Source organism: Condylostylus longicornis, unplaced genomic scaffold (genome assembly GCF_029603195.1).
Source record: "Condylostylus longicornis isolate FDR11 unplaced genomic scaffold, ASM2960319v2 ptg000040l, whole genome shotgun sequence".
NCBI lineage: Eukaryota > Metazoa > Arthropoda > Insecta > Diptera > Dolichopodidae > Condylostylus > Condylostylus longicornis.
This window is the reverse complement of record NW_026578009.1, coordinates 6,343,209-6,371,196: the sequence shown is the minus strand read 5'-3', so window position 1 is coordinate 6,371,196 and position 27,988 is coordinate 6,343,209. Positions and strand designations below refer to the sequence as shown.

The following is a 27,988-nucleotide window of genomic DNA, read 5'->3' as shown; positions in this document are numbered from 1 at the left end:
TCACAAAAGAAAATAACAAGATTTCGATTTTAATGTAACGATAACCTTGAAGCAAGCGTAGGAGGAATTTTTCTTTTAAGCGTTTTTCGTTTTGAATATAAGGAAATTTTTTTGTAGACTCCGTAACTTTTTTATACAGAGTTATTTTATTTTACAGTATTACAAAATCAGTTTTAACACTTCATGTATCTTTGATGGCGCTTTGTTGTTGCTTTGTGAACGGAAATTTTAATTTAAAGAATTAAATGTTGAAATGTTGAAATTCTGTTCAAACATAATGTTAAGTAAAACTGCATTTTATAAATGACTTAAAAAAACTTTGCAATTTTCGCGTAGAATTTAAAAACAAACATAAGAGCTCTTAATTTTTCAAGCAAAACATAGAAACCTTTTTAATTAATTTTATCTTTTACTTTTTTCATAATTCATTTTCAATTTCTTAAGCTACTTTCTTGTACATAATTCGAGAACAAATTACGTATTCATTATCGAGAATAAATTATTAATTTTTTTGTAATAAATTTATTTTAAGATTATATTAAACTTTACTTAATATTATATTAAACAAAAAAAAACACGAAAGAAATCTTTTCAAATTCTAGGTAAAATACTCAATTAAAGGTGAAATACTTTACTTTTTTCATATAAAACACAAGAAACTTGATAATTTTCGTACAAAACGTCCAAAAATTTGGATTTTCCACATGAAGCAGAAATAATTCAATCCGCGGCTTTTTTTGTTATCATTAGTTATTTCAAAAATAAAGGCGTTCAAATCAAGAACCAATATAATCTGTAAAACGATTCAACAACTCAATGATAGTGTCTAGTATGAAGAAGTATTTAAGTGGAAAAGCTTATGAATTTTTGTGTTCTAAAGTTTTGCTTAGCCATGTGTAGTATTTTAATGTATCATTTTAAATAAATTGATATTCTATTATTTTTTGTTTAATCAGATTCCGTCCTACAGTATATTCATGTAGGTAACTATTATTAAAAGAAAATGAGATAATAAATTTCTAATAATAATTGTGATTAAAAGAAGATGAGATCATAATAATTGTGATTGAAGCGGGAAATTAAAATTTGGTGCAATAAACTCCAAAATTTATGCAATAAATTTTCATTGTTAAAAATTTTTAGATATTTAAAATCGTTTTACATTGACTAGAAATTTATTTTTATTTAATTAATTGCATAAAGTTAGGATAATTTAAAAAACAAAAAACTTTACGATAAATTTAGCATTGTTCTTAATCCTAAATTATTGTCTTAGCTAAATTACTGGATTTGATTTTAAAATCTAGTTAGATTAAAAAACCTAAAAAACTAAATACATACGTTATTAAACAACAACGAATTGAAGATAGACAATTATGTTATTTGACAAAATGTGATGATTATTATCTTTGCCCGATTGAGCTCTTTATAAATTGTAATACATAAATTTATTTATTTGGCTTTTTCATTGCTTAGATAGAAAAATTTGTTTTCGTATAATTTGTTTTGAAAACCTTTTTATTTTTCAAATTTTAAAGAATTCAATTTCGTCATGTTCAAATTTTTAAAAAGAAAAAATATCTGTCGGATTTTGTCCGGAAAATGTTCTCTTTTAGTTCATTCAAACTTTTATTCTATGTAACTTCTGTGATAGCGACCACTCCAAAAGAACTCTTAAAATTATTTGACTATTATAAATTTTAATGCATTTGAATAAATATGTATAAATATATATATTACAATAATATAGAAAATTCACAACAAAGTTTATTAACACAAAAAAGGAATAGCTCGTTCACCTCTAAAATAATATTCGTTATAATTGTTTATACTTTTGTAAGTCGCCATTGAAATTCGTAAATGAAATTTATAAGGACTAGTGATTCAATTAATTTTTAGTTTTCTTGAAATTTAATATAAAAGCATTTACGAATGGATGGTTTAAAAAAAAAATTAAAGAGCGTTTAAGTTGTAAAACAATATTTGATAAAAAAAAATAGTTACAATATTTTAGTTAAAAATATGGTATAGTAACGATTCAGTTTTTTGTAAAATATTTAATATTTTAAACTTTGCAGAATTCAACCAAATTATTAATTCTTTTGTTATTGGGAATATATTCCGTAAATTGTCAAAATGTAAATTATCCCCCGAAAGAAAATTTTCATCCAACACAATATGATTCATCTGTATCGCCTCCTACTGCTCAAAATGGAAGATTTTTGAAACATATCTTTGGTTCAGGTGGTTCCACACAAACTATTCATCATCATCATCATAATGAAGAACATAATAAACCGTATAACCCAATTTATGTACCTCAACCGATTCCTGTGATACAACCACAGCCTGTTATACCTGTTATTCAACAACCGATTGTACATAAGCCAGTTCAACCAGTACAGGGATATTATCCGGGATGTTATCCATTGTGGGGTCATCCTTCATATCCACAAATAATACAACCATTTCCATATGCAAGACAAAGCAGGAATTAAATAAGCTTTTTCTTTCATATTATTATTTTTTAATCGCTTACCGCCGTGAAATTTTTTCGTTCGCTTGCCTCAATTTATGAGAGATCATTAAACTATTCTTTTAAGTTTACATATAACTGTAATTTAATATATTATTTTTGGGGCAAATTTAGTTAAATATAAACTTAAAGTAATAAATGTGTTGAAAGCTGTTTTAAATAAGATAGAATTTTTGGTTTTATTAGAAAATAAGAGAAATTTTGATGAATTTCATCAAAAAATCTTAATTTTTAATTGGTGTTTAGGTTATTTTTAATTACTTTTTCTAGATTTCATTTATGATTAATTCCAAGATTTAAAATATTCATAATAGAAAAATAAATAAAATTAATCGTAAAATATCAAATTATTTGCTTTTATCTTTTATCTGTCTCAAGTTTATTAGTGTTTAAAAAACCTATAATTGTTGTTATAAATTGTTTACACTGAAAAAAAAGCGTAACAAATTATTTAACTAAACTTAAAATAATCATCTCTGAGGAGATGAATCTGGACTTTTCTAATACTGAATTATTAAATCAAAAATAATAAGAAAGAAGTTAAATATTCACAGAAATTTGATGGTTTATAAAATTGGATGATAAAAAAAATTTCAATTCTAATGGCAAATATGAAAATAAATAGATGAAAAATTTGTTTTAATTATAATAATTACAAGAATAAAGCAAATATGCAAGATTTTAAAGATGAATATTTAAAGCATTAAGATTTAATTGTATAGAATGTGCAATATTCTTAGTTTTTGTGGTCAAAAAATTAATATCGAAATTCTTAACAAATAAGTTTCATTTCATGAAGTTTTTTTTCTCAGTGTTGCAATAAAATTATTTGCAAATATATTTTTATGTTCATTTCTCTCTAATGTACCAATGTAGTTCTTTGTGTTTAACGAAAAAGAATAGAACGCCCATGTTACTCTAAAATTACTATAAATAAAAAGCATGAATTAAAAAATTTAACAGTAGTATTTTAAAAAATATACAAGAATACAAAGTTCTGAATAATAATGGTAATTTTTTTCAGAGAAAATTTTCTAAATTACAAACAATTTACTAAAGTTTTTATTTTATAGAAACTAAAGGCTTTCATATTATTTTGCACATTTGCAATTTCAATTGCACAAGAAGTTGTAACAAATCAACCAATACATAGTTTGGATACACATACATCACCAGTTACTTCACAAAGTCAACCAGTAGTATTAAATTTACACCCTGGTACATCATCATCACCAAATCCTTCTACAAATTCACCTCAGAGTGATTTTAATGCATTATTACAATATGCTCAAAATCAACCGAATCCATATCTAACACCGAACCCATTTAATATTCTTAATTCACAATTTCCTTTCCAATCACAATTACAACAACAGCCATCATTAGGATTTCAAGCATCATTACAATCATCATGGCCATCATCAATATTACAAAATTTAATTACAAAGCCTTTAAATTTTTTGCGCCCACCATCAACATCATATCCATCAGTACAACCGACATATTATCCACCAGCATCACAATATGTACCACATTATCAACAACCGCAATGGCATCAACCACTTCTTCAGCCACTAAATCAATATTATCCACAAACTTCCTATAATCCATATCAAAACTTCATTCCGGTACAAAATCCATCATATTATCCTCAAACATCTTCTCAAATTCCATTCCCACCGCAAGTGTCAAATGTAATGGCAACACAAGTACCGCTTCCAATTAATCAAATACTTCACCCATCATACCAATATTCTCCATTTGTACCACACGGACAAATTCAATATTCACAACAATTACCAACACCATTTCTTGTAGATTTAGCAAGATATATTTATGGTAAATAATATGAGGTTTTCATGATTTTAAAACATCAATGTACTTTCAAATTAAATTTTTAAATACCGAATAAAGCTTCATACAATTTTATATTTGCATTAATGTTAATTATTTATTTTATATGTTATTTTGCAAGTAGAGGTTTAGCTCTCGAACAACTATTTAGACATTAGCAATGCAAGCAAATACCATTTTCATATTTGGACGCTAATAAAACATTAAATTGTTGTTTTTAAAATCTAAACTAGGTCACTTGAAATTACCACACGGATCGCTTACTAACCTATTCTTATCAAAGCATTGTACTAACTGTTGAAGGATTCTTTTCTTTATACTTTAACGATTTCATTTTACGGGGGGGGGGGGGGGGGGGGGTGTGTGTGTGTGTTTGTGTGTGTGTGTGTGTGTGTGTGTGTGTGTGTGTGTGTGTGTGTGTGTGTGTGTGTGGATATTACAAATATACCAAAAGTCAAAAGTATTAGTTAGTTTCAATATTTAAAATTTTCAGGAATTTTAATTAGATAAAATGAATGGTTTTCGTGTGTTTTTTGCTCGAATCTAGTCTCGAATCAAAAGCAATGGATCCCTTTAACGAAAAAAATTATTAAATTGGTTTAGAAGCAAAGTCCCTTTGTAAAAAATAACCATGACGATTATTATAGCAACATTCAAACTGGGTTTCGAACTATAAAAAACATTCTTTTCAAAACATAAAGTTCGAAATTCTACATTTTGTAGATTTGCGAAATGGGTTGCAAGCTTACCTACTTTTCTAATGCTTTTTCTTAAAATCATGAATTTCGATATGATACACGTTTTTCAAACGTGAAAAAGGAATTTTCTCTCTAATGTTGAAAAAGAGAAGAAACACCATAATGTGTGTTTTTTTTTTGCATTGATATTTTACTTTTTGGTTTTTATTTTCCTTTTTTAAAATGTCGTTTTAGTGGTCAAGATTTTTTTTACTTGGCGTTTATTTGAAGTTTATTACCTGTATGATTAAAATAAATATGTTTACAAACAAATTTGTGCCAATTGCCTTAGTTCATTAGCATTTGGATAATTTTTATATTGTTGGCATCGAAATAAGTTTTCTTTTAATTTTGTTTCTAATAAAATTAAATTAAATAAAGAAAAAAAAGAAAATTATAAAAAATTAAGAAAAGTATTACAAAATATTTGTGTTTTATTTTATCACCCAAATTACTTATTTTTATAAAATGTTGTTAAAGGTAGATACTTTAAATTGGCAAGTATGCGATTGTAATTTGTAAAATAATGTGTTTAATGAACTAATTTACATAATTTGCTTTTAGAAATATTAAATAAATTTTTATACTTTTGCTACAACAATGACTACTTTGAGATCTATAAAATGTCCATATGTATGTTAGCATGTGCATCATACATACTTAGATATGTTAAGTATAAGTTTTGTGTAGTAAAATTTATTAAAATTTTATGAATTAATTTAATGATAATAAAAGTAAATTACTAAAAATGCTTGGATTATATTTAATACAAAAACAAATTGAAATTTTAACAATATTTGAAACCGGTAAATTGTTTTTGGTAAATCGTACACTATAGTTGATTGTGACTTTAGGGTACATATAACGTATATGAATTTCTTTAGTAACATACTTATGTAAGATGAAATTAGTTATAGATACTTTTCATATACATATGTATATAATACTTCAAAATGATTTGTATGATTGTATAAATAAATATATATGTGTATGTATTAATTTTTAACGGTTAACATTAATGAACATCAAAAAACAATTGATTTGTTTTAATCACAGAATAGCAATAAAATTAATTTCAAAGATTTTCTTAAACTTTCTTTAAATTTGTTAAATAAAACCATTTTTAGAAGATGAATAGTATCCATATGCATATTTAAAATTTTAATTATGATTACGAAGGCTATTTTGAAATACATGATTCAGTTATTTAAGTCAATTAAGCGGTTCTTGCTAGTTTTTCTCATTTCTTAAAATTCAAATGTGTGCTTTTTTTTATTAAAATAAATTTGTTCATTTTACTATTACTATTAAATTTTTTTAATGAAGGTAGTATTTTATGTATGTAAATTATATTAAAATTTTACAATTTACGATATATATATATATATATATATATATATATACATATTTGTATATAGTAAAATATTTGCCAAACAATTTAATTTTATTTTAAAAATTTAATTGATTTTAGTGAACTAAATAACTTTAAGCGTCAATCGTTTAATGAGAGTGAACTATTTTTTAATTAGATACATCTCTTTGTTTTTCAAATCAATTGTACTTTAATTTTAATTTTGTCTAAAATGATCATTAATTAGTTTAAAATCGACCGATAAAAACGAATCATCTAATTATTAGTTACACGCCGAAAAATATTCAATATTAAAGAGTAAATACCTTAAATAATTAAATCTTAAAAATTTAATAAAAATTTGTATTATTTTTAATTTTATATTATTAATTATTAAATTTTTTTGTTGTAAAATATATTATTTATGAGAAAAAGTGATAGAAAGTGAAAAAAAAAAAAATTTTATCAAAAGTGATTACATAATAGTTTGTTACGCAAGTAAATTCATTTTTATGCCTTTATGCGTTTGGCATAAATCATAAAAGTATATTAATTAATTATAATTTAAATGTTATTTTTTTAATAAATTGGTAATTAATTTATTAATATTTAAGGATAAAAATGTTTGAAGAAATCGGGGAAATATTTTATACTTTAGTAGTGGGTTATATCGGAGCTTTAGAACTTTGTTATATTGCAAAGCATATTTATCACTTAAGTCATCAGTGTATTTTAGAAGAAAGTGAGGAATCCCGATTAAAAGCTTTAGAAGACATTCAAGAACAATTCAAACGAGCTGTTGCAGAAAATAAACAAGAAAAACATATTGATGAAATTAAAAATGCAAGTATTAAAGATGACCAATCGAATGAAGAAAGTAAAAAATCTCAATTAGAAGATTTAGAAAATATTAAGGAACAATATAGAAAATCTATTGAAAGGAATCAAGAAAAAACTGTTAAAGAAACTAATATAGAAAATCAGAATGATCAACAACTTAAACCTAATAAAAAAGAAATTGATTCAACCTTATTCCCTATTAATGATAAAATTAAAAGTGACGAAAATTTTGATAACATTGAAAGAGAAAAAACTGAAGAGAAAAAAGAGATTGAGGAAGAGAAAATAATTCAAATTAATGAGAATGAATCATTACAAAATAATTTGGAAAATATCCAAGAACAAGAGAGAAGAGATAAAAATGAATTTAATGAAAATTTACAACAGGAGGAGAAATTTATTATAGAATCTATTGCCAAAAATAATGAAACCAGTTCTTCGATTTTACAAAATGAAAATAATATGCAAACAATTGAATCTAAAATAGAAGGTAGATTTAATGTAACAGATTTATCAGAAGCAGAATTACAGATGTCAAATAGAATGAATGAGAACCAAACAAATGAGGACAAATTAATTAGATCAGAGTCAGACACTAATGATATTACAAGAACAGAATCTTCGGCTGAAAGTAAATTAGATGATATAAACGAAATAAATATTAACGAATCATCTGAGTTTAATAACCAAATTGAGGAAAAACACAATGTGGATGAAAATATTTCTTCATCTACATCATCTAATAATATACAATCTGTTGTTGAAGAACAGTCTTCTGCTGCATTTGAAACAATTTCAAATGATTCATCGATGAAAATGTCGCAAGAAAATGAAATTTATAACAATGATGTTTTGTCAAATGAATTAAATACAGAAAATGAAAAAGAATTCGAAAAAGAAATTGATATGGAAACACAATTAGATAACTTTGATTCAGAATCAAGCGCAGATGAAGAAGGAAATTCAATTTCTTCTGTTATTGAGAAGAAAATACCGGACAATGGAAATATGGAAGCAAATTATAAATTAATTTTAACAGAGGAAGAAAAAGAAAAAGTTATTAATTTCAAAGCTGAAGATATGAACTTTAGGGATATTTCGAAAATACTAAAAAATACGGAAATTATTGAAGATGAAGTTGTAGAAGCTCCTTTGGATGAGGAAATTATTGGTGAAGATATGGTAAATATAAAGATTGAATTAGGTTCATAAAATTTTTAATTTCAAAATTTTGGGAGCGATTTTAGGATTTGCTTATCAAAATTTATAATTCAACATCAAAATTAAGCAAAATGAATTGTTCAAAGCTCTGCTGTTGCAAATTTAAAACTAACATATTTTTTCAATCTCTATATTCTTTTACACAAGTTTTTGATAGACTTTAGTAAGACCGATTTATTGAAAAACCCTTTTAACTCTTTTGTTTGAACATCTAACAAGAACATTCTTATTCAAAAACTATTTAAAGGGAAAATTGTTTTGAATTTCGTTAAATAATACATATAAACAAATAAATATTACAAAATGGCACTTAACACTGGCATTTTATTTTCTTCATAAAAAAATTAACAATGTTCAGGTATAAATAAAACAAAAAACAAAGAATTTTCTTTATCATGAATAACGACGTAAATAACATACATAAATAATAATGCTTTCACCCAAATCGAATAGTATATACATATATATATACACCAGCACCTCGCTTAGCGAAGATATTTGGTTCCCAAAATAATTGTCGCAATACAAACGTCGCATTTCGAGAAAATTTTTTGTATGGAATTCCACTGAAATATTAAAATACGTTCCGGTTCCTATTCAGATTATGTATTTTTGAGTTTTTTATAAATTTATTTATTAATACAAAAAATTAAAACATAAAAAATTAAAGAAATCGTTAAAATTAAAATAAAAACTTAACACAATTCAGTCCTACTTTCTCGAATTTGAACAAAATATTCGTACAAATTAAAAAAAAACGTAACCATTCAATACACAACTCCAAAACTCCAAAAACAAATTTTATATATTCGTAAAAATAATAAAGTGAGATTCATGAAAATTAGCACTCGTATGTCCAATTATAGGTCAGATATATTTATGAAGTTTTGGTGGAATTGCTTGACAAATTCGGGTAGCCGCCATATAACTACAAAAGCTAATTTTAAATATTTGGAAAAATAATAAAGTCAGATTCACGAAACTTGGCAGTCGTGTTCGTGTGTCAAATTATAGGTCAAACATATCCGTGAAGTTTCTATAGAATGGTTTCACAGGTTCAAGTAATTCCTACACAACAATGAAAGGTGCAGGGTTTAATTTCATCGGTTCATACCTTTAACGTGTTTACTTTAAAGTGTTTACTTTAACGTGTTTACAATGTTAACGCTACACACAGTATACTATATAACATATGTATTGTGAAAGCAAACAAAAAAATGGCAAATTTTTTTTTCGGTCGCAATGTGAAATTTTTTAGGTTGCAAAGTGAAACTGTGCAAAATTTTTTTTCTACGCAATATGAAAAGTCGCAAAGCGAGGTATTAGTGTATTTATGTACATATCGTGAGACTAATGCTTCAACTAGATAACTCGCAGCTCTTGGTTTAGAGATATTGGCTTTCAAAGATGTAAAATTTAGCAATAAAAATAATTTATTATTAAGAAATCTAGTTTTGGTATTTTCATTTTCAGGTATTTACGAGTAATAACATTTTAAACTTAGATATTGGTCTCAGATGAAAGAGCATTTGATTTTATGACGCCTAGGTTAATTATCTAAAAATATAAAATTTTCGACTTTTGTAGCATTAACCTCACAATATACGAAATTGAAATGATTCGAAACGCAAAGAATGCAAATTAACATACTTAATTGATTAAAGGGAATTCAATTATCTTAATTTTTTAAAAACTCTCAAGTTTATGCAATTAAATATTTTTTCTAAGATTTTGAAAACTATAAAGTGTTTGTTAATGACATTTCGTTCTAAATTATTACTAATTGATTGTAGTAAGTTCTCTTTTGAGAATGGGAAGAGCTAGAGGGCTCGAATTTGGCAGAAATGCATATATGTTCGTCTAAGATTGGCCCATTAGAACTTGTAACTCCTGTACAATCAAAATTAAGTGTTTTATTTTTTAAGCCTATAAAAATTGGTATCAATTCTAAGCACACATTTGCTTTGAAAACTCTTGACAGTAAACTTCGTTTTAATTATAATTTTATTTGCAACAAAATTTACCTATAACTATTACTTGCAGGTTATAAAAAACAAATCCCAGCAACTTGAAAACATAGAAGATGTTCCAAATACTTATGACCAAGATTCTTCTTATGAAGTGGATGCAGGTTCTGGGAATCGATTAAGGCGAAGCCCTCGAATTGTACAAATGGATCACTATGAAGAACGTTGGAATAGTGAGGAGTATGAACAAAGGAAAGAAACTCAACACAATATAAATGAAGAATTTATTGCAGCAGAAATGGGTGAAACAATAAATTCTAATATAAGTGGCGATTTTCTGAAAGAGGAACAAAGTTTAGAATCAAAAATCGATTTACCGCAATCTCATAAGGTTAGCAAAGCAGAGCGTGCAGGACTATTTTTAAATATTACCGGTAACACCCCAACCAATAAAGATCAAAATTTGACACCATCAATTGAATTATTTGACGAAACTGGACATAAAAGCCCTTCTGTCGATTTAATAGATGAACCACGCACACCTTTTACTGCAAGTAGTATATTAGAAGGTTTAAGTGATTTTTATGATTTCAATGCTTCTATAAATCCCTCGCGATCACCTTCTATTTCTCGTAGTACGTCTGTTCAACCACTATCACCAGCAGCAGACAAATCTGCACAATTAGGAGCTGTTCCAAAAACACCAACTTCATTAAGTCCGAGTGTGATTCCGAAAAATATAGAAAATTTAAGTGATTTCTATGATTTTAACGTTAAGTTAAACCAAGCTGGTAGCCCAAAGAATTTATCTTGTGAAAATAACATAAATTCAGAAAATTTTGTACTAAAAGAATTAAATAATGAAGTTTGTCGTAATTCAGCGAGTGCTAAAGAAAAATCACCTTCATTTAATTATTCATTCAAAGAATTAAAAATGTTAAGCGAAATATCAACATGGTCTCCATCTTTAGAATATCAGGAATCAACGATATCAAACAAAAATAGTTCAACTGAAGTCATAAAACCAGATTCAAATTTTATGAGATCGCAATATGTTGGGGCATCAACAGATTATTCTTATGATTTTGAAGATTTGCGTGAACAAGCAAGAAATTTTGTAAGATCTAAGAGCCCTTCACTTTCATTTGGAGATGAAATAACTCCAATCAGTTTACAAGATTATAGAAGGGAAATTCAAGATAATATTTTGAAAGAATTACAGGAAAAAAGCTTCAATTATGGTTCCTTAGAAATTGATAAGCAATTTTTGGAACGCGAAAGACGTGAATCAGATTCAGCGCTTCTTCAAAAAACAGAAATTGTTTTTCAAATACAAGATGAACCAGATTTTATTGAAAACCAAAAGAATTATAATGTGATTGTAGAAGAAATTGAAGTAGAACCAGAGGAATATCACCACTTTAGAAGATTTTCCATGCAACAAGAGTATCAAATTGAAGAATATCCAGATAATGACTTTATTTATTTGGATAAGGATATTGTTGATTTAATGAGTTCGGAATCCATTGAAAAACTTCAAGATAATATTGTTGATATGGAACAATTGTCTTTGTATTCTGGAGAAGCAACAGAAATTATTCTTAAAACAATTAAAGAAAATGTAGCCTTTGATGCAAATACTAAAGGCAAGAAATATTTTCATTACTAACGAGAATTTCATAATTTCAAATTTCTCAAACTAATTTTTAACGGGGATTCTATTTAGTTTTAATTTATTTAATAATATGATACAAATCTTCTTTCGAATTCTCATCACTACATTTGTTTATGGAAGAATAATTTCGAAACATATACGTCTTCTGAGGCAAAATGCTCGTCTATACTAAACATCAATTCATTTTTCACTCATTGTTTTAATTAAAAAGGATAACGCATTTTTGGAACAATACTATTTAGCTTTTTAATGCTATAAAATTCTTAAATTCGAATTTATTAATTACAAAATCTAAACCACATTTGCTTTTTAATTCCAAACATAAAATTTTCTATAATTGATCATGCATATTGATCGGGTAGTAGAAAACCGCGTAACCTTTACAAAATGTGACAATATATCTTTTCAAAGTGGCATCAAAATCATTTTTGGATGCCACCAACTGTTCTTATATAAACATTGTAAACATTCATTTCTCATTTGTTTCAAGATCGTTCTGTTCAATGTTTATATAAGAATTAAGAAAAGTTAAAACTGAATAAATAAATAGATTCCTTAAATTTTCAGATAATACAAACATTATGGATGACAAGGATAATTCAGAAACCTTGAAATACGATGACTTGGATCAAGTTGATTTAAATTATGTGCCAAAAAAAGAATATAACTGGAGAAAAAATTTTAAACTTGAAGATGATGACGAGAATGTAAAAAGTGTGAAAAAAAATGACGATCACATTATAGAAGAAACTGATTTGAAAGACGCTTCTTTAGATATGAATAATTCAGCTCAAATATTAAAAGATGAAAATTGTAATATTGTTGAGGAAGATGTTGGAATCACTAAAGAAATTAATAATGTCAGAGGGGAAATGTTCACTGTTATTGATAAAAGTGGCGCGCAAAATTTGAACTATGATGAAAATACAAAGAAACAGTTTAGTCCGAATTATTCTTTTTCAGAAAGAGAACAACCACAGGTTAAACCTCTTGATAATACTGAAGAAAATGATAAATTAGATAAACGGCCAAATGAAATAGAAATGAACAAAGAAGATATTGATGAAGATACTTTCGATATAATTGATGCAAAGGAAGTTGAAGATTTTAAGGCTGACGTTGAAAATTGTTTAAGTGATAGAAACAGCAAGTTAATTAATGACGGAGGGTATGGTTCAACCGAAAAGTTATCTGCAAGACAAATAATATGTGAAAATCATTTAAACGAAAGAGAAGTTGATATTTCGGATGAAAAGATTGTTGAACATAAAAATGATGCAGAATTTGATTTGCAAGAAGATAGCTTTGATTTAATTAACGCAGATGAAATTGAAGACTGTGGCATTGAAAATAAAATTTCTTCTAACGATACTTTGATACAGGAAAGCAACTATGTGTCTAAAGAGAATGAAATTCTCAGTTCAGACAACAGTTTTATAACAATTACTAATACTGACAATGCAACTAAACCAGTTTTCAGCAATAATGATGATAATTATTTAGAGACTCCTTTAGATGCAGATGACGGTATTGATGAAGTTATTTATGACTATAACGATCGCGTTGATGAGTCTTACGACCAATCAGAATGTGGTGAAAATAATAATTATGACACAGAGAATGATGATGAATCAAGAGAAAATGAAATTCAAAGTAGTTCACAACAATATACAAATATTGGAGAACAAGATGAACAATCTATAAATAATGATATTACACAGGATAATGATTCTGACGATTTATTGGTAAAAAATGAAAGCACTAAAATTTTTCAAAAATCGGAGAATGTAAAAGCACCATCTCCCAAATCAAATTCTACTGACAACTTAAGTTTAGAAAATCAAAAAAAATCAGAGAATGTTAATTTAGACAAACAATTTGACAAAATGTACGACGATTTTATTCAAACTCGAAGAGAATCTCATATTGAGAAAGATTATAATGGAATTGTTGAAAAAATGGATAAAAATTACAATGACGACACAACGTCTATAACTACTGATGAAATAATTGAACAAATTTATTTTAAAGATTTAAGTCCTTCACGATATGAGAGATTAGGCAGTGAAGATAGTTTATCAAGCAGTTACAGTTCACTTAGTCAGGGATCATTAAGTACTAGATCAAAATACAAAGGAGCATCACATGCTAGGCAAATTAAATCGGATCGTTTAAGATTACGCTATGGAATAGCACCAGCAATTGGGGCGTTTGCTAACTTTGAAAATACTGACGATTCGTCGATATCATATTTACCAAGAAAAGAATACAATTGGAGAAAGAACTTTAAAATTGATGATTTGGATTTAAATACAGAAAAATATAATAAAAATGAAACTACAACTAATTTCCAATTGACTGAGAATTTTAAAATGAATGAAAGTGAAAAAAATGAGTTAAAACCAGATTTTAGGTGCGAAAATGATAAATATGAAAATGGGAAAGTAATTTCAACTGAACAAAATGTTGAAGGATACTTAAACAGCAAAATAGATACTATGTATGATGAAGTTTTGAAAAATCGTCGAAAATCTCGCATTGAAAGGGAATTCGAAGAAATTACTGAGGAAATGGAAATTAAAACTGAAGAACTAAATGAACTAGATTCAATGCCTACGGAGAAAATTTTGGAAAACATTTTAACAAATACCAATGCAAAAGATGTTGAAAAGTTACAAGAAACTGTAAACGACGTCAAGAAATCGAAATCTACAAAGAAAAACAGAAAAAATTCTAACACCAGTGTAATTGCAGAAATTTTAAGTGAATCAAAAGACGAAAACAGTAAATTAAATACAAATCTTACTAATGAATTACTAAGCAAACAAAAGGAAGACACAAATGAATCTACAATAAGTACTGAAAAATTTAAAAAGAAAAGTAGAAAAAATTCAATTAGCGTAATAAATGAAAATTCAGAATTAACTGAAAATACTGAAAAGCCTAAAAAAAAGAAATCAACTAGAAAAAGTTCATTAATACCCAATAACATAGATGTAGAGGAGAACTGTGAAAATGAAATCAAAACAAGTAAGAAAAATAAAAAAAGTAAAAAACGTCAGTCAGTTGATGAATCTGAACAAGCCCAAATATTAGATTTTGCTGAGAGTAACAATTATTTAACAACTTCCGAAGCATATGATGCAATAGAATCTTATACAACTCCACAAAAAATAGGTACTCCGCCAAATACGCCGAATGAATCAATTAACGATGATGCCGAAAAATTTAGTAATCCAAGTATTTCAAATTCATCATTGTCTTTGGTATCAAGTCAAATAAAATTGGATCGGATCGGTGAAAATGATATTTTGGAATTGATTAGAGAAAGTACTGTTTTGGGATCAAGCTTTTGATTTTTTTTCGTTTATTTTTAAATATTTTAAATGTTTCTCCTTTTTTGTACAATGAAGTATGTAGCTTAAATTGATTTAATAATATGAAAATTTGGTATTTCCAACCACTTTTAATAGCATACTTTCTTTTCGTAAAATTGAAAATTATATAAATTTTTATATACATATTTTAATTAAACAATAATACATTTTAGCAATAAAACATACATGTATTTAAAATATTATTAAAAATGTATATCAAATATGTACCAACATAAATTAGATTTTATTTTTATAAAAGCATAAACATAGATACTCACATATAATATGTATGAAGCTGGTAATGTCTGCATTCCATTCCGTTACGTGATGTTTTATGCATTCCATTAGATTGTGATTTATGGTTTGGGAACTACATATTATGTTAATATAAGTTGGGAAAAATCTTTAAGCACGATATGCAGTTAAAACATAAGAAATAGACGGCTTTGCAAATCCATTTAAAAATTTTACTAACTTAGCTAAACATATGTACATATGTATCTCACAAACTGTCGACATTTAAAAATTTTTTGGATTCATCTATGTAACGTAAACGTAACTGCTAGATTGGTTGAACAATAACTAAACACCAGACAGTTTGCTATTCATCGTACCGTTGTTCCACTTCTTATTTAGTTTCAGATCGTGTTTGAAGATTGTTGCAAATCAGGCGGGAACCATGCACAACAGATTAGTTTTATATATGTACATACATACACACACATGTATATTTATCATTGAGATTGTCTCATATTACATCGTCACATCGGTAAAACCACATCGTCAATTTAGTTTCATCATGAGGTAGCTTTCAATGCATCAATTCAACGTATCACTTCGTTGATTTTGTTAGTTTTTTATTCCTGTTTGTCAGAATCATAAGCAGGGGACAATGTTCAATCCACCATTCATTAATTTTTATGTATATTCCAAATTCTAAATTTAAAAAGTATAAATATTTTTGCGTCAGAATTTTTTAAAAAAATTTTCTTTATGGAACTTTTTTGTACTCGTATCTATTTTTTTAATGTCGGATTTTAAAAAGAATACTTTTATTAATACATTTAGGTTTACATATTGATGTTTGACTCACAGCCAACTTATTTCAATATTTATTTTTTATTTTTTATTTTTATATTACTTTTTATTTTCTTTTTTATTTCTACGCTATAAAAAGTGTAAGTACGGTATTAATAGATTGTAATACCATCCAGAGCTTTCAATACCGTTATATTGTAAAAAAAAACTGCTAAACCTTTTGATACATTTTCGAATACAATTTTTAAAATATTAATATGTACATACTTTGTCTTTTGTTTGAAAACTTCAATTTAAAGTTCTGTGCAAATGCTAATTTTTAAAAAACGTTACCAAATCATTAAAAAACATAGCATTTTTATGCTGCATTTTAGAAAAAATAATAAAGTGCTTTTCCTAAAGTGCAGCATTTTTAACTGCACTTTAGGAAAAGCACTTTATTGCTGAAAATATATGCTAGTTTATTTAATTGGTTATTTCTGGAAACATTTACTTGACATATATAGGAAAAGCGTGCTCGATTTTTTCGAAACCCAATTTACATTTATTTTACTACATAGAACGCATTGATGAAAAGTGTACAATGTCAAGATCTTTTACTAAACTTTTTGAAATGTGTAACTTGGTAAAGTATACATCGTTAGCGCATTATTGAAGTTATAGTACTTTTGCAGTCGATTGTATAATATGTGTTGTATATACATTGCAAGCAACACGAATTGATAAAAATGACGACAATGGATTTTGAACAACTAATTAGAATTATTATTAGTATTTCTAACTCGTTGGTTTTAAAAAGCGATCAGCTGATTATAATTTCGATTAAAATTTCCGTAACAAATAATTAAATTTTGACATAAAATATTGACTCTTATCTGATCATTCTAACAAAATCTGATAATTTTGTTTCATAATACCACCACATTTTGTTAGTTAATCGTTGATTTTGTCGTATATGCTTATGAACGATATCTTAGATTTCGATGTACATGTAAGGATTTTGAAAAAAACGAAGTAGCCAAATTTTTTCTAGTTGTTCAAATCGGTAACAGAAGCATAATTATTCTTTTTTATGTGTCTTCCATTATGAAATATGCTTAATATATAGTTATAAATATGTACCTCCCGATCTGTGCGATAAAAATTTTTATTTAAAGTAAAAATTAATAAATATTTTAAAGAACTTTTATATTTGAAATACTTGTAGAAAAAAACTTCTTTTCTTTATTAATAAATTTACATTATTCAATGAAATTATATATATATAATATATGTATGTATGTGTTAAAATATTAACACCCTTTGGAAAGGTCATATTTTGTAAAAACTTTTAAATATTATCAGTTTCATTTGAAAGTTTTACTTTATGTTTTATTTAAATAATAAAATAAATGACATATATTGATAGATTTAACAAAATGTGCCTTCACATCAGCATGAAAGAGTTTTACTAATATACTGAAATATTTCAATTTACCAGTTTATTAACTGCTCAATTGACAAGTAAATACGAAAACAACAAATGTTACATAAACTTGCTTGACGACGACTATGTAAATTATATATAACAAATTGTTGGTAATTGTTAAATACAAAACATGTAATTTCTATGGCAATCGAAAGGGTAAATATAATGTGTGGTCAATATGTGGCAAACATTTTTAAAATTGTGCACGATTTGTTTTCCTATTTTAGTATAGTGTTTGGTTTAAAAATGATTAAGACTAAAATATTGAAACATTTCTTTAAAATATTCATAATTCAAAAAATAAATTTTAACTATAAGTTCCAAAAAGAATCAATCTGATGGGCAGGTTCCTTATAACTATGTAAACTTACAGGTTTGTTGTCATGCAAAAACTACGTATTAAAACGTATTCATCTTAATGCTTGAAAATTCAAAATTTACTATGTAATTTAATATATATAAAAAAGTTTAATATTAATAACTATGTAATTTATAATTTTATATAAATTATTTTATATACGTATAAAACATTTACTTCAATTCAAATATTATAAATCAATTTTAGAGCATATTTGGTTAAGTATAGTGTAATTGACATATATTTTACAAATATGTAGTAAATTTTCTGCAATTCCTATATAACGGCATTAGTAGTACTTTATAGTGACGTGAAATGTCATATATTTTTATATTTTGCTTGTTTACAAATTTTTGTATTCTTTTCAGCGCCTTCATTTTAAATTTAAAACTTAAAGTTTTCTGTTCATTATTTACATGTCTGCTCCAGATGTTTCAAAAATCATCACTCAAGTTATTTGGAGAAGAAAATGTTACAGGCTTTAATATCAAAACCTTTATTAAAGCTTTGGATCATATCTTGGGAGGCGGAATTTCGTCAGGAATTCTAACCGAATTTTGTGGCGCGCCAGGTATCTTGAATACTTAAAAAATCTTGAAAAGATTAAATTAAAGTTGTTTTATAATTACCATTTCTTCGTGTTGCTGGAAGTGAAATTTATACTTATTTAAATTAAGTTTCTGAATGTTATGTCTTAAGTACATATTAACTTAATTTTATACTTTTAATGTTTATAATTTTGAAATGTAAAGAACTTTTTTTCTTTCTTTGTAGGTACTGGAAAAACTCATATGTGGTAAAAAAACCGAAATAATTTTTTTATTTATATGAAACTGAAAGAACTTTAGCTTACAGATGTGCTTACATGCTCAGTTAACGAATAAAAAGGGAAGAGTTGGCAAAGCTATTTTTATTGATACAAGTCAAGGTTTTAATCCCCATATAATAAGAGGTTAGTCATTAAGTTTAAGTTTTTAAGATTATAAAGGACAAATTTTAGTTTAGCTTTAATTTTCTGTTCCTTTTCTGAATACAATGTAGTAGCGTGGCTAATAACTTCTAATAAATACCTGGTTGGGGCAATTTTTTTTTTTAAATTTCCTAACAAATTTTCTAATTTACCCGAGCTATGAGGTATAATTTTAGGACTTGCTCTCTATTAATATCGTAACCCAAAAAAGAAATATAAATTAAATAAACATACCTTCGTCTAGTGAAATTTGTCTGGATTTATATAGCAAATAGTTTCTTAAAAATATCACATTTCCGATTTCGTAGAATGCAGTTAAAGATTTTTTAACCCATATTCATAGATTTACTAATAATTATAATAGTGTGTATTTTCTATGTCTAAAAATATATTCACATATTCACTTTTTGATTAATCGTGACTGTGAAGGCAATAAAAAATGTTTTTAGGGTGATAGCAGAATATGAGTGATTATATGTGAGTACCTACGAAGTTTTACTCATAAGACAATCTGTTTATGATTGTTGGATGTAATTCAATCTAGTCCATACCAAGATATTGTTTATGGTATCTACAAATTTTTATTCTTCAAAGTATGTATCATATTGTTAAATGTAGTAAATATTCGTTTGGAATATTTTTAGAAATGGCGGCATATACCAGCGAAAAACTTATGAGCGGAATTGATGGTGTAACAATTACTGTTGAAGAGTTTCTCTCAAATATTGAATATTTGTTTTGTAATACAATAGAGGCAATAAAGCAAGCTATTAATGTTATCAAGGAAAAAGTTGAAAAAGGGGAAAATGTAAAATATATACATACACCAAATATATACATTTTACCATACATACTTCAAACACGCTCTAAATACCTATTCGTTTTAGATCAAACTGATAGTAGTTGATTCATTTACATATATTTTTCGTAATTTTAATGGACCAAGTTACTTGCGATTGAGATTGGTTTATGAATTATTGACTGAATTACAAATTTTAGCGGATAAAAATGAATTAGCAGTAAGTGGGACTGCTGGACAACTGTCAGATAATTTTCCTTTGCGCATCATTAGTTTTAGAATTCAGCAAATTTGAAGATTTGTCAAAATGGTTCTATTTTCAGGTAATACTTACAAACCAGTTCTCAAGTAAAGTTACGGATTGCAATAATTTAATTTTATATCCGGCTTTAGGAGAAGCTTATGCTCATAAAATAGGTCAAAGACTAATATTTGAAAAGGGAATAATTCAACGACGAATTTTTTTGCATAAAACATTATATGGTTCAAGTGCAATTATACCTTTTCTGGTTTGTATTTATTCTTACACTACTCAATATTACGTCATAATATTATCTCTTAATTTTAGATTAATCAAAGTGGCGTGCGTAGTATAAATACTTACAATTAAAAATTTCTATAATTTTGTCATCATAAGGTGAAAAATGTAAATTTTATATTCTTAATAAGCTTCTAACATATTTTTTTAATAAATTTTATTGAAATAACCTCTACAAATTTTGATATAATTTTCTGTTATAGAATTTCGTTATTAAGTGTTTAATTACTTTCTGTGTACGCCTAATATCTTGTAGGTGTTAAAGCGATGTTATTTTTAGTTCCTCTAGAAACGAATTTTTTATGCTTACTTTTAGCTTTTTTTTTATCCTCAAACAAAAGGGCAGTAACTGGCAACAGCAAGTTAACGAGAAATTAAGCAAAAGCGTGATCATAGCTATTTGTACAACGGGGGCAACAGTGCACCGCGCCCACGTATAAGGATCTATTGTGCGCTCCCACCCGAGTGTGGGCATGCCTTACAACATACACTCGAGACCCACCCTCCTAATGAACTCAAGCAACTTGTGAGAACTAGAAGACCGTAACTCCGCCACATGAAACTATGTATAAGTATATAAAAAGAAATTTTTAGCAAAAATTCATTTTTTTAAGATTTCTTAAAAAATTCAATCAGAAATGCTTCCTTAAAGTGTTTTAGATGTTCAATTTTGCTTCTAGAAGGGAAAAAAATGTGTAAAAGTTGATTTTTTCTCAATAAGATTTAGTTTATTACATATGATTATTAAACTAAAGAATTTAGTTTTTGCAAAAAGTTATAGACTACTGTATTCAGAGTTTTAATAAAGTAAAGAAAGAATAGTAAACTTATATATAAACTATGTTAAGTTTAATTATTTGATCATCATGATTGAATTTCAGTTATTGCGTCACATGATTTATCATGAAAGTCTTGCAAATATGATGACGAATGAAATTATTTTACAATTACATTGTTGTTGTCGAAAGCTTTTATTAATTTTATTAATGAGAGCAAAAATTATTGAACACGTCATATATAATGTGTGTTTAAAAGATTTCTCTTAGAATTATTTTAGATTATGCAGTTCAATGTTTTTATTTTTCATATGTATCATAAATTTATTTCTTATTTACTCTTTCTGCTTGACTGATTCTTCTTGATTTTCTGGCAAATATCTTGTTAATAAATGTTTCAATTCTGCATTTTGTCTTCTTAAGAATTCACATTGCCTGTCAAGTTCTTCCCTGTCTCTTAAGGTAACTAAATAATGATTAAGACCATGTTCAACGCATTTCCATAACTTTAACTTTTCTTCAGTAATAACATCACTGAATTGATTCCAAAATTTTTTTACTTCGCCGCTTGAAATCATTTTTGTATTAGAGCTGGTTTCTGAATTACTTGGTGAACTTGATCTGGAATAATTTAATAACAATTAATTATGTAAATGCCTGATCCTGTACTTAATACTTAGATTGATTATTTTAACTTACGTAATTCCCGAATGTTTTTGCAAGTGTTTTTCAGCAAAATCTTTTAAACCGGTAAGAACTAAGCTAGGCTCAATTATTAAATAATGATTAGCACATTTTGGAGTCTAAAAAATATATTTGTAATTTCTTAAACTAATTAAGATTGTAGTTTTCTATTTGACGCGAAAAAGGCATTATTTTCATTGATTACTTAATGTATTAATTAAATAGTTTTACTGACCTCTTCGGATTTAACGCTTTTTTGAATTTTTAATGTTTCAAGTTTAAGCTCATGTTCTGGCGACGTTTTTGAAATTAAAGTATCAACCTTTTCAAAATGCAAAAAAGAAAATTTTTATCTGTTTTTAATTTCTCAACAAAATTCTTATTCTTAGGTATTAAAGACTTTTTTAGAAGATTTGAACTTCGTATTAGTAAAAAATTTCAACACGTTTTTATAGATTTAAAATATTAAAGAAATTTTCTTATTTCTTTTTAAATGTAAACTGGTTTTGAAATTCATATCGAAATGCGCTTTTGTATTTTAATTAATATAAGTACATATTTAAAAATTATAATTTTAGTGTGCAACTAAATAAAGGAGATTTAATTTTTTACTAATAATATTCTAGTAAAACGTATTACAAAAATAATGCCATATATATCTATCAGGTCTCCAATCTGAAAATATTTTCCGAAATTTTGAATCGGAAAAAAATACAAAAACATCTTTTATGATATTAAGAATTGTTTTTATGTTCTTAATGCTTGTGAAATTTTTGAGTATTCTTTATGAATCTTATTTTATTTAGTATAGTTTTAAAAGTAACCTAGATTATAATAATTATTTTTTCGCTTTTTTCTTCAATTTCTTTTTAAATTCTATTATTTATTTAAAAATGTTTTCCCTGTAATTCAGTACCCATCCATTTGGAAGACAAGAAAAGTTGTCTGCGCTAAAAATAGCAATTTTTTTCTTTAAAATGCATTTTTCAAATGGAATTTACCAACCGATTTTTTTTAAATTTAAATTTTAAATTTCAAAAATTATATAGAATCAGTAGAACCAAAAATATTAATCAATTTCTTTCACACAAATAAATTCCGACACACCTTCCATTAAAACTCCATATAAATTTGGAATTTATTTTTGATTTGCTGTCTGAGATATACATGGCATTATACAAAATAATTTTTTTTTTTAATTTATCAACCTTTTGATCGATTTCTTCTGAAAAATTTTCAAAAGCAGTCCCACTTCTTTGGGAAGAAGTTTCGTGAATTTCTTCTGCATGTGGTGTACATGGTACAAGTTTTGTTTCTTTAATACTATCTGTCCTATGTTTAAAAATGTTTGCATCTTCTTCTAATTGATGAATTTTTTCTTTAGAAGGACTATCTCTTTCTAAAATTTCTTCAACATCTTCAATTTGAATTCCATCCGAACAGTTAGGGCAATATGCATATGGTAGAAAATATTTTGTAAGGCATTCAACGTCACTAAAGCTCTTTATATTCAAAGCCTATATAATTATACAAATTTTTAGTGGAATAAAATTGGTTTCAAATTAAATTTTTAAATTACGCTTAATATGTTGTCAATCCGTACTAATGTTTTTTGATTTTCAGTGTAAGGTTCTAGTACTTCTAGAAGACGTTCCTCGCATAAAAATCCAGCACGATCAGCAATTTTGAACAATATATTTCGTAGAAGATTTTCGTTGAGTTTTTCATCATCTGTTTTACAACTATTTCGAGATAATTTGTCTGATCTCAAATCTGAAAGTTTTGAATCTTGTATAAAAATATGAAAAGAAAAACATTTCAAACCAAATTTTAATATATCAGTTTTTGTTTTTTTAGTTTGTTACTTATTGTGTTAAAAATATGTATCTGTACACATATTTTTATAAGTTTAAATATATGGAAAAATTAAGATTTTTGAAATTTTAATGAACATTCCAAATTTTCATTAAATTCAATTTTTAGGATTTTTGGAAATTTCGTTTATAAGGAAAAAACATTATTTAAATTCACTCAAATTCGCTTGTAAGGTAATTTAGTGAAAATATGAATGAAAATATAATTTATTCTTACTGAAAGATGAAGCTGTCGTTCCGCTTCGACTTGAATCCTTTTTGAAGAAAGGAAGTTCTGATTTCTTAATTTTTAAAATATTGGGACGTACCCAATCCAAGCCCAACTGCTGCTCGAATAATAATCGGTCAATATCTAAAACTTTATTTGTAAGTTCTGTGGCTTCCTTACAATTCATATCCCAAACTGTATTATATCTTTTTTCATTTAAAGCTCGGAAGCGTTCAGCTTTAGCTTCTAACTCTAAAATATTCGATTGCAGTTGAACAATTTCTTTTGTTAAATTTTTTATATTGATTTCAGAATTTATCTTCGTGTCTTTTATTTTTTTTTTTAGTATATTTATCGCTTCCATAATTCGACTGACTCTTCTTTTTTGTTGGTTACTTACAATAACGTTTTCCTCGTTACGTTTTTGCAGTACACGATAATTATAATCCATTTTTTCAGAATTCATCATAACCGTATTCTTGACTTTTTTTAATTCAAGTTGTAACGCCTCAGCGTCACGCTCCAAGCGTATGCGAGTTCCTCTTGTTATTTCTTCTTGTTCTCTTGATATTCTTGCAATTTCATTGTCATAGAATCTAGATTTCTGTTTTTGTTTAGTATGTTTCACAGTTTCATGATGCGTCTGTTTGTTATATAGATCTTGCCAACTCTCTGACATTTTACTGAATACGCTTTTTCTTTCTGACTCTATAGTATCTTGCAATAATACTAAATGTTCATTATACGTATTTTTAATTAAATTTACTTGATTATCAACTCTTTCAATTAGGCAATATATATCAGAATTTTGACGAATTTGATCAATGTAATAATCTTCATTGAGTCGAGTTAGTTCGATTTGACATTCTTTTATAATGTCATCTTTTTGTTTCATTAAATCGTCAATGCGCTGTTTCTGTTCTTCTAGTTTTTCGAATAATCCCATTGGTTCTTTTATAGAACGTAATTCACTCCATTTGCCCGTTATTTCATCTAAACGTGCCATTGCTCCTGTAGATTCTTTTTCCAAATCTTCCATAAGAGCTAAAAAAAATCGAATTTTTATTAGATAGTCAAGTTTTATTTTATATTTAAATTTGTATATATTATATTTTATAAATATACATACATATGTATGTATATGTATTTTATATACATTTGAATGTATTTACATAATATGCACTCTATTTTATCATACGCTTATATTTACCATCTCTTTTGGATGATTCAAAATTTCTACGAAGAATTTCACGTTTTTCATTAGCAACTTGGACATTTGTAACAAGCTCATTTCCAACTGCTATTAGTTGACTCAAAAGTTCATCGCTGTCCTCTAATTGCTTTTCGATTCCTGTCTTTGTTGAAGCAGCTTTATCAACTGGTCTAAAATATTAAAAACAAAAATTTAAAACAATTATTTTAAATGTTAAACTTACGGTTTGGGTGCTGCGGTTCTTCTTTGTTCAATTGCACTTTCAACTAAAATTTTGGACTCGTCTAGTCTTTCAAGGCGTTTTGTTAATTCTAAAACTAGTGGTTTTAACTTCTTTTTTTCTACGACTTTTCGAAGCATTATAGCTTGGGTTGAAACTTGTTCTAATCTCGGCATTTTGTAACTTTTGATTAAAATAAAGTTAACAATCAATTTAATTTGGGTTGGTACGTCAGGTTTTCCAAATAAAAATTTTTTCAAGTATATATAATTTTTTAAAAAAATTATTGTTTGTACATGAAACTGGCAAAATTGAAATATACAATAATATCGATTAAATAAAAAAAAATTGTTTGTGACAGATGTTTCCAAGATATCAAAAAGATTTAACTTCCCCTTTATTTTGTTTGAATTTTCAAATTGATTTGTAACGTTTTGATGACGAAAACTTAAGTACATAAATATAAATGTGTATATAACGATATACATATATACATGTATGTATGGATAGGTAGATATTTTTTGGAATAGAACCACTGGAATAGAATCTAAAAGTTCAAGTTTGCAGCTCTTTAAAAGTAGTTCTTATGCTTTTAGTGTAATTCTGCAACAAAAATCTAAAATCTAGGAAAAACAGTTGTGAAAATAAAAGTGTTCCGCTGCAACAATCTGTTTTTAATATGTGAATTAAAAATTTATAGAAAAATTTAATTTTCATCTGCCCATACATATGTATGTAGTTACTTACATATCCTCACTAGTTTTAGACATAATGTCACAAATTTTTTAGAGAAACTAGTAAATTTGACTTACAATTATGTTTAATAGGCTTTTATTTCATGACAAATAAAAATTTTTCAGTAATTCTTAAGTAGTCGTTATATTTAAAATTTAAGGTCATTTTTTTTTCTTATTAATGGAAATCCAAATTTGATGCTGCAAAAATCCTTTTACAGTTCTACCATCAAAAACGCGCGCTAGTTTTTGCAAAAGAGGTACAAAAAATTACTTGTAGAATTTCATAAGATCTGCAAACTTGAACTCAAACTTTGTTGTATAATTATTTAAAAGTAATTATCAATTTGTATAATTACCGAATTTACTATTTTGTATAATTATCAAATATAATTTAGGTAGATTCGTGTAAAATATATGTAAACAGAATATTTATGTAACTAAATATTATTGTACGGTGTAAATTAATATTGAAATATAAAGTTGTTAGCTGTGTCTAAATGTATATGTAGATAAATATATAATAAATAAATTGGTTCTTATAGATGCAGCATGAATGTAGAATTGCAAATAATTCATTCATAGAATTCGAATTACTCATTATTAGGAGAAAAGCTTTTCGTAGTAAAAATACATAGTATGATTTAAATTATACATATGTACATACATATAAAACATTTTGCTAGAAAATTCGTAAATATTACTCTATTTTCAAATGTTTTTATTATTTGAAAAATGAATTCGATTTATAACAGAATGATGAAAAAGTTTATTACATTAAACAACAACAGAAAGCTTTTAACTTCTCTATAGCATGTTATTTAGTTCGCAAAATGAGTGGTTAAATGATAGTGAGAAAGAGAGACTATTCAATTATACTCAAAATTACTAGAACAGCTTTCTATTTATAGGGTGTATTGAAATAAAATTCAAAAATAAAATGCTAAATTTTTAGGTTACACTAAAAAATAAGTAGATGGGGTGCATAGTGGGAAATTCTTGAACTATAACATTATTGTACAAGTAAGTTTATTTTTTTCCAAATGTATATACATTGCTCTTATTTCACATTCTTCAAAGGTTCATGTTCTTCTTATTCTTTTTAAAAATATAAAATCAAGTTTACCATTTTCTTTTCTGTTATTTTCTATTTCGGATTAAAAAACACGATTTTTGAGCACTTGTAATACAGGTAGGTACTTACACTTATTTTGCTCAGTTTGCTTCAACCACATTATTATTTTGTTCAGCTTCACATCATTGTTTTACACTCCTTAACATAATGAAAGCTTTAGACCCTAATTCACCACAGAAAGGTGAATTAGGGGGGAATTAAGAGGAAAATGTGTGAAATAAAATAAGTACAAAATCTTGTATATGAAACAATGTAAATCAGCGGAATGAAGAAATGATTTTAAAGATGCAATTAATATTTCTTAATTTTCTTTATTTAATTTTTATATTATATTTGAAGTAAACCATTTTTTAAATGAAATTAAAAACGTTTTAAAATTTGTTAATAAATTACTTATAGCTGGCAATCTTGATTC

The 27,988-nt window shown here is 26.3% G+C and overlaps 4 protein-coding genes across 10 annotated transcripts; 3 read left to right on the top strand and 1 right to left on the bottom strand.

Annotated features, from left to right (window-relative positions):
* Positions 1-1,961: 1,961 nt before the first annotated feature.
* On the top strand, positions 1,962-4,383 carry LOC129609790 (uncharacterized). The gene is made up of 3 exons (XM_055521911.1): positions 1,962-2,025; positions 2,079-2,487; positions 3,665-4,383. Exons 1-3 carry the CDS (start codon positions 2,023-2,025, stop codon positions 4,381-4,383), a joined length of 1,131 nt encoding a protein of 376 aa, XP_055377886.1. The 5' UTR covers positions 1,962-2,022.
* Positions 4,384-6,732: 2,349 nt separating this feature from the next.
* On the top strand, positions 6,733-15,795 carry LOC129609665 (protein PFC0760c-like). 3 transcript variants are annotated; one of them, XM_055521741.1, is made up of 4 exons: positions 6,733-6,796; positions 7,093-8,500; positions 10,583-12,152; positions 12,749-15,795. In XM_055521741.1, the coding sequence occupies exons 2-4, from the start codon at positions 7,100-7,102 to the stop codon at positions 15,535-15,537; spliced, it is 5,760 nt and encodes a 1,919-aa protein (XP_055377716.1). In that variant the 5' UTR covers positions 6,733-6,796; positions 7,093-7,099; the 3' UTR covers positions 15,538-15,795. The 3 variants fall into 3 exon arrangements, with proteins under 3 accessions (XP_055377716.1, XP_055377715.1, XP_055377717.1); XM_055521740.1 differs by lacking the exon at positions 6,733-6,796 and adding an exon at positions 6,824-7,022; XM_055521742.1 differs by lacking the exon at positions 6,733-6,796 and adding an exon at positions 6,825-6,976.
* A 2,981-nt stretch (positions 15,796-18,776) lies between these two features.
* On the top strand, positions 18,777-23,864 carry LOC129609898 (DNA repair protein RAD51 homolog 3). Of its 5 annotated transcripts, none has more exons than XM_055522141.1 (8): positions 18,777-18,993; positions 19,197-19,218; positions 19,271-19,374; positions 20,037-20,200; positions 20,280-20,411; positions 20,515-20,700; positions 20,760-20,837; positions 23,813-23,864. In XM_055522141.1, exons 1-7 carry the CDS (start codon positions 18,852-18,854, stop codon positions 20,799-20,801), a joined length of 792 nt encoding a protein of 263 aa, XP_055378116.1. In that variant the 5' UTR covers positions 18,777-18,851; the 3' UTR covers positions 20,802-20,837; positions 23,813-23,864. The 5 variants fall into 5 exon arrangements, 4 of the variants coding, with proteins under 4 accessions (XP_055378116.1, XP_055378118.1, XP_055378117.1 ...); XM_055522143.1 differs by lacking the exon at positions 23,813-23,864 and adding an exon at positions 21,046-21,406 and having other exon boundaries at positions 20,760-20,828; XM_055522142.1 differs by lacking the exon at positions 23,813-23,864 and adding an exon at positions 21,046-21,406.
* LOC129609789 (dynein regulatory complex protein 1 homolog) lies at positions 21,730-25,880 on the bottom strand. Its single transcript, XM_055521910.1, has 8 exons — positions 25,708-25,880; positions 25,482-25,654; positions 24,281-25,315; positions 23,769-23,998; positions 23,398-23,706; positions 22,425-22,511; positions 22,205-22,308; positions 21,730-22,126 (listed from the first exon to the last, which is right to left on the bottom strand). The coding sequence occupies exons 1-8, from the start codon at positions 25,878-25,880 to the stop codon at positions 21,841-21,843; spliced, it is 2,397 nt and encodes a 798-aa protein (XP_055377885.1). The 3' UTR covers positions 21,730-21,840.
* Positions 25,881-27,988: the final 2,108 nt, after the last annotated feature.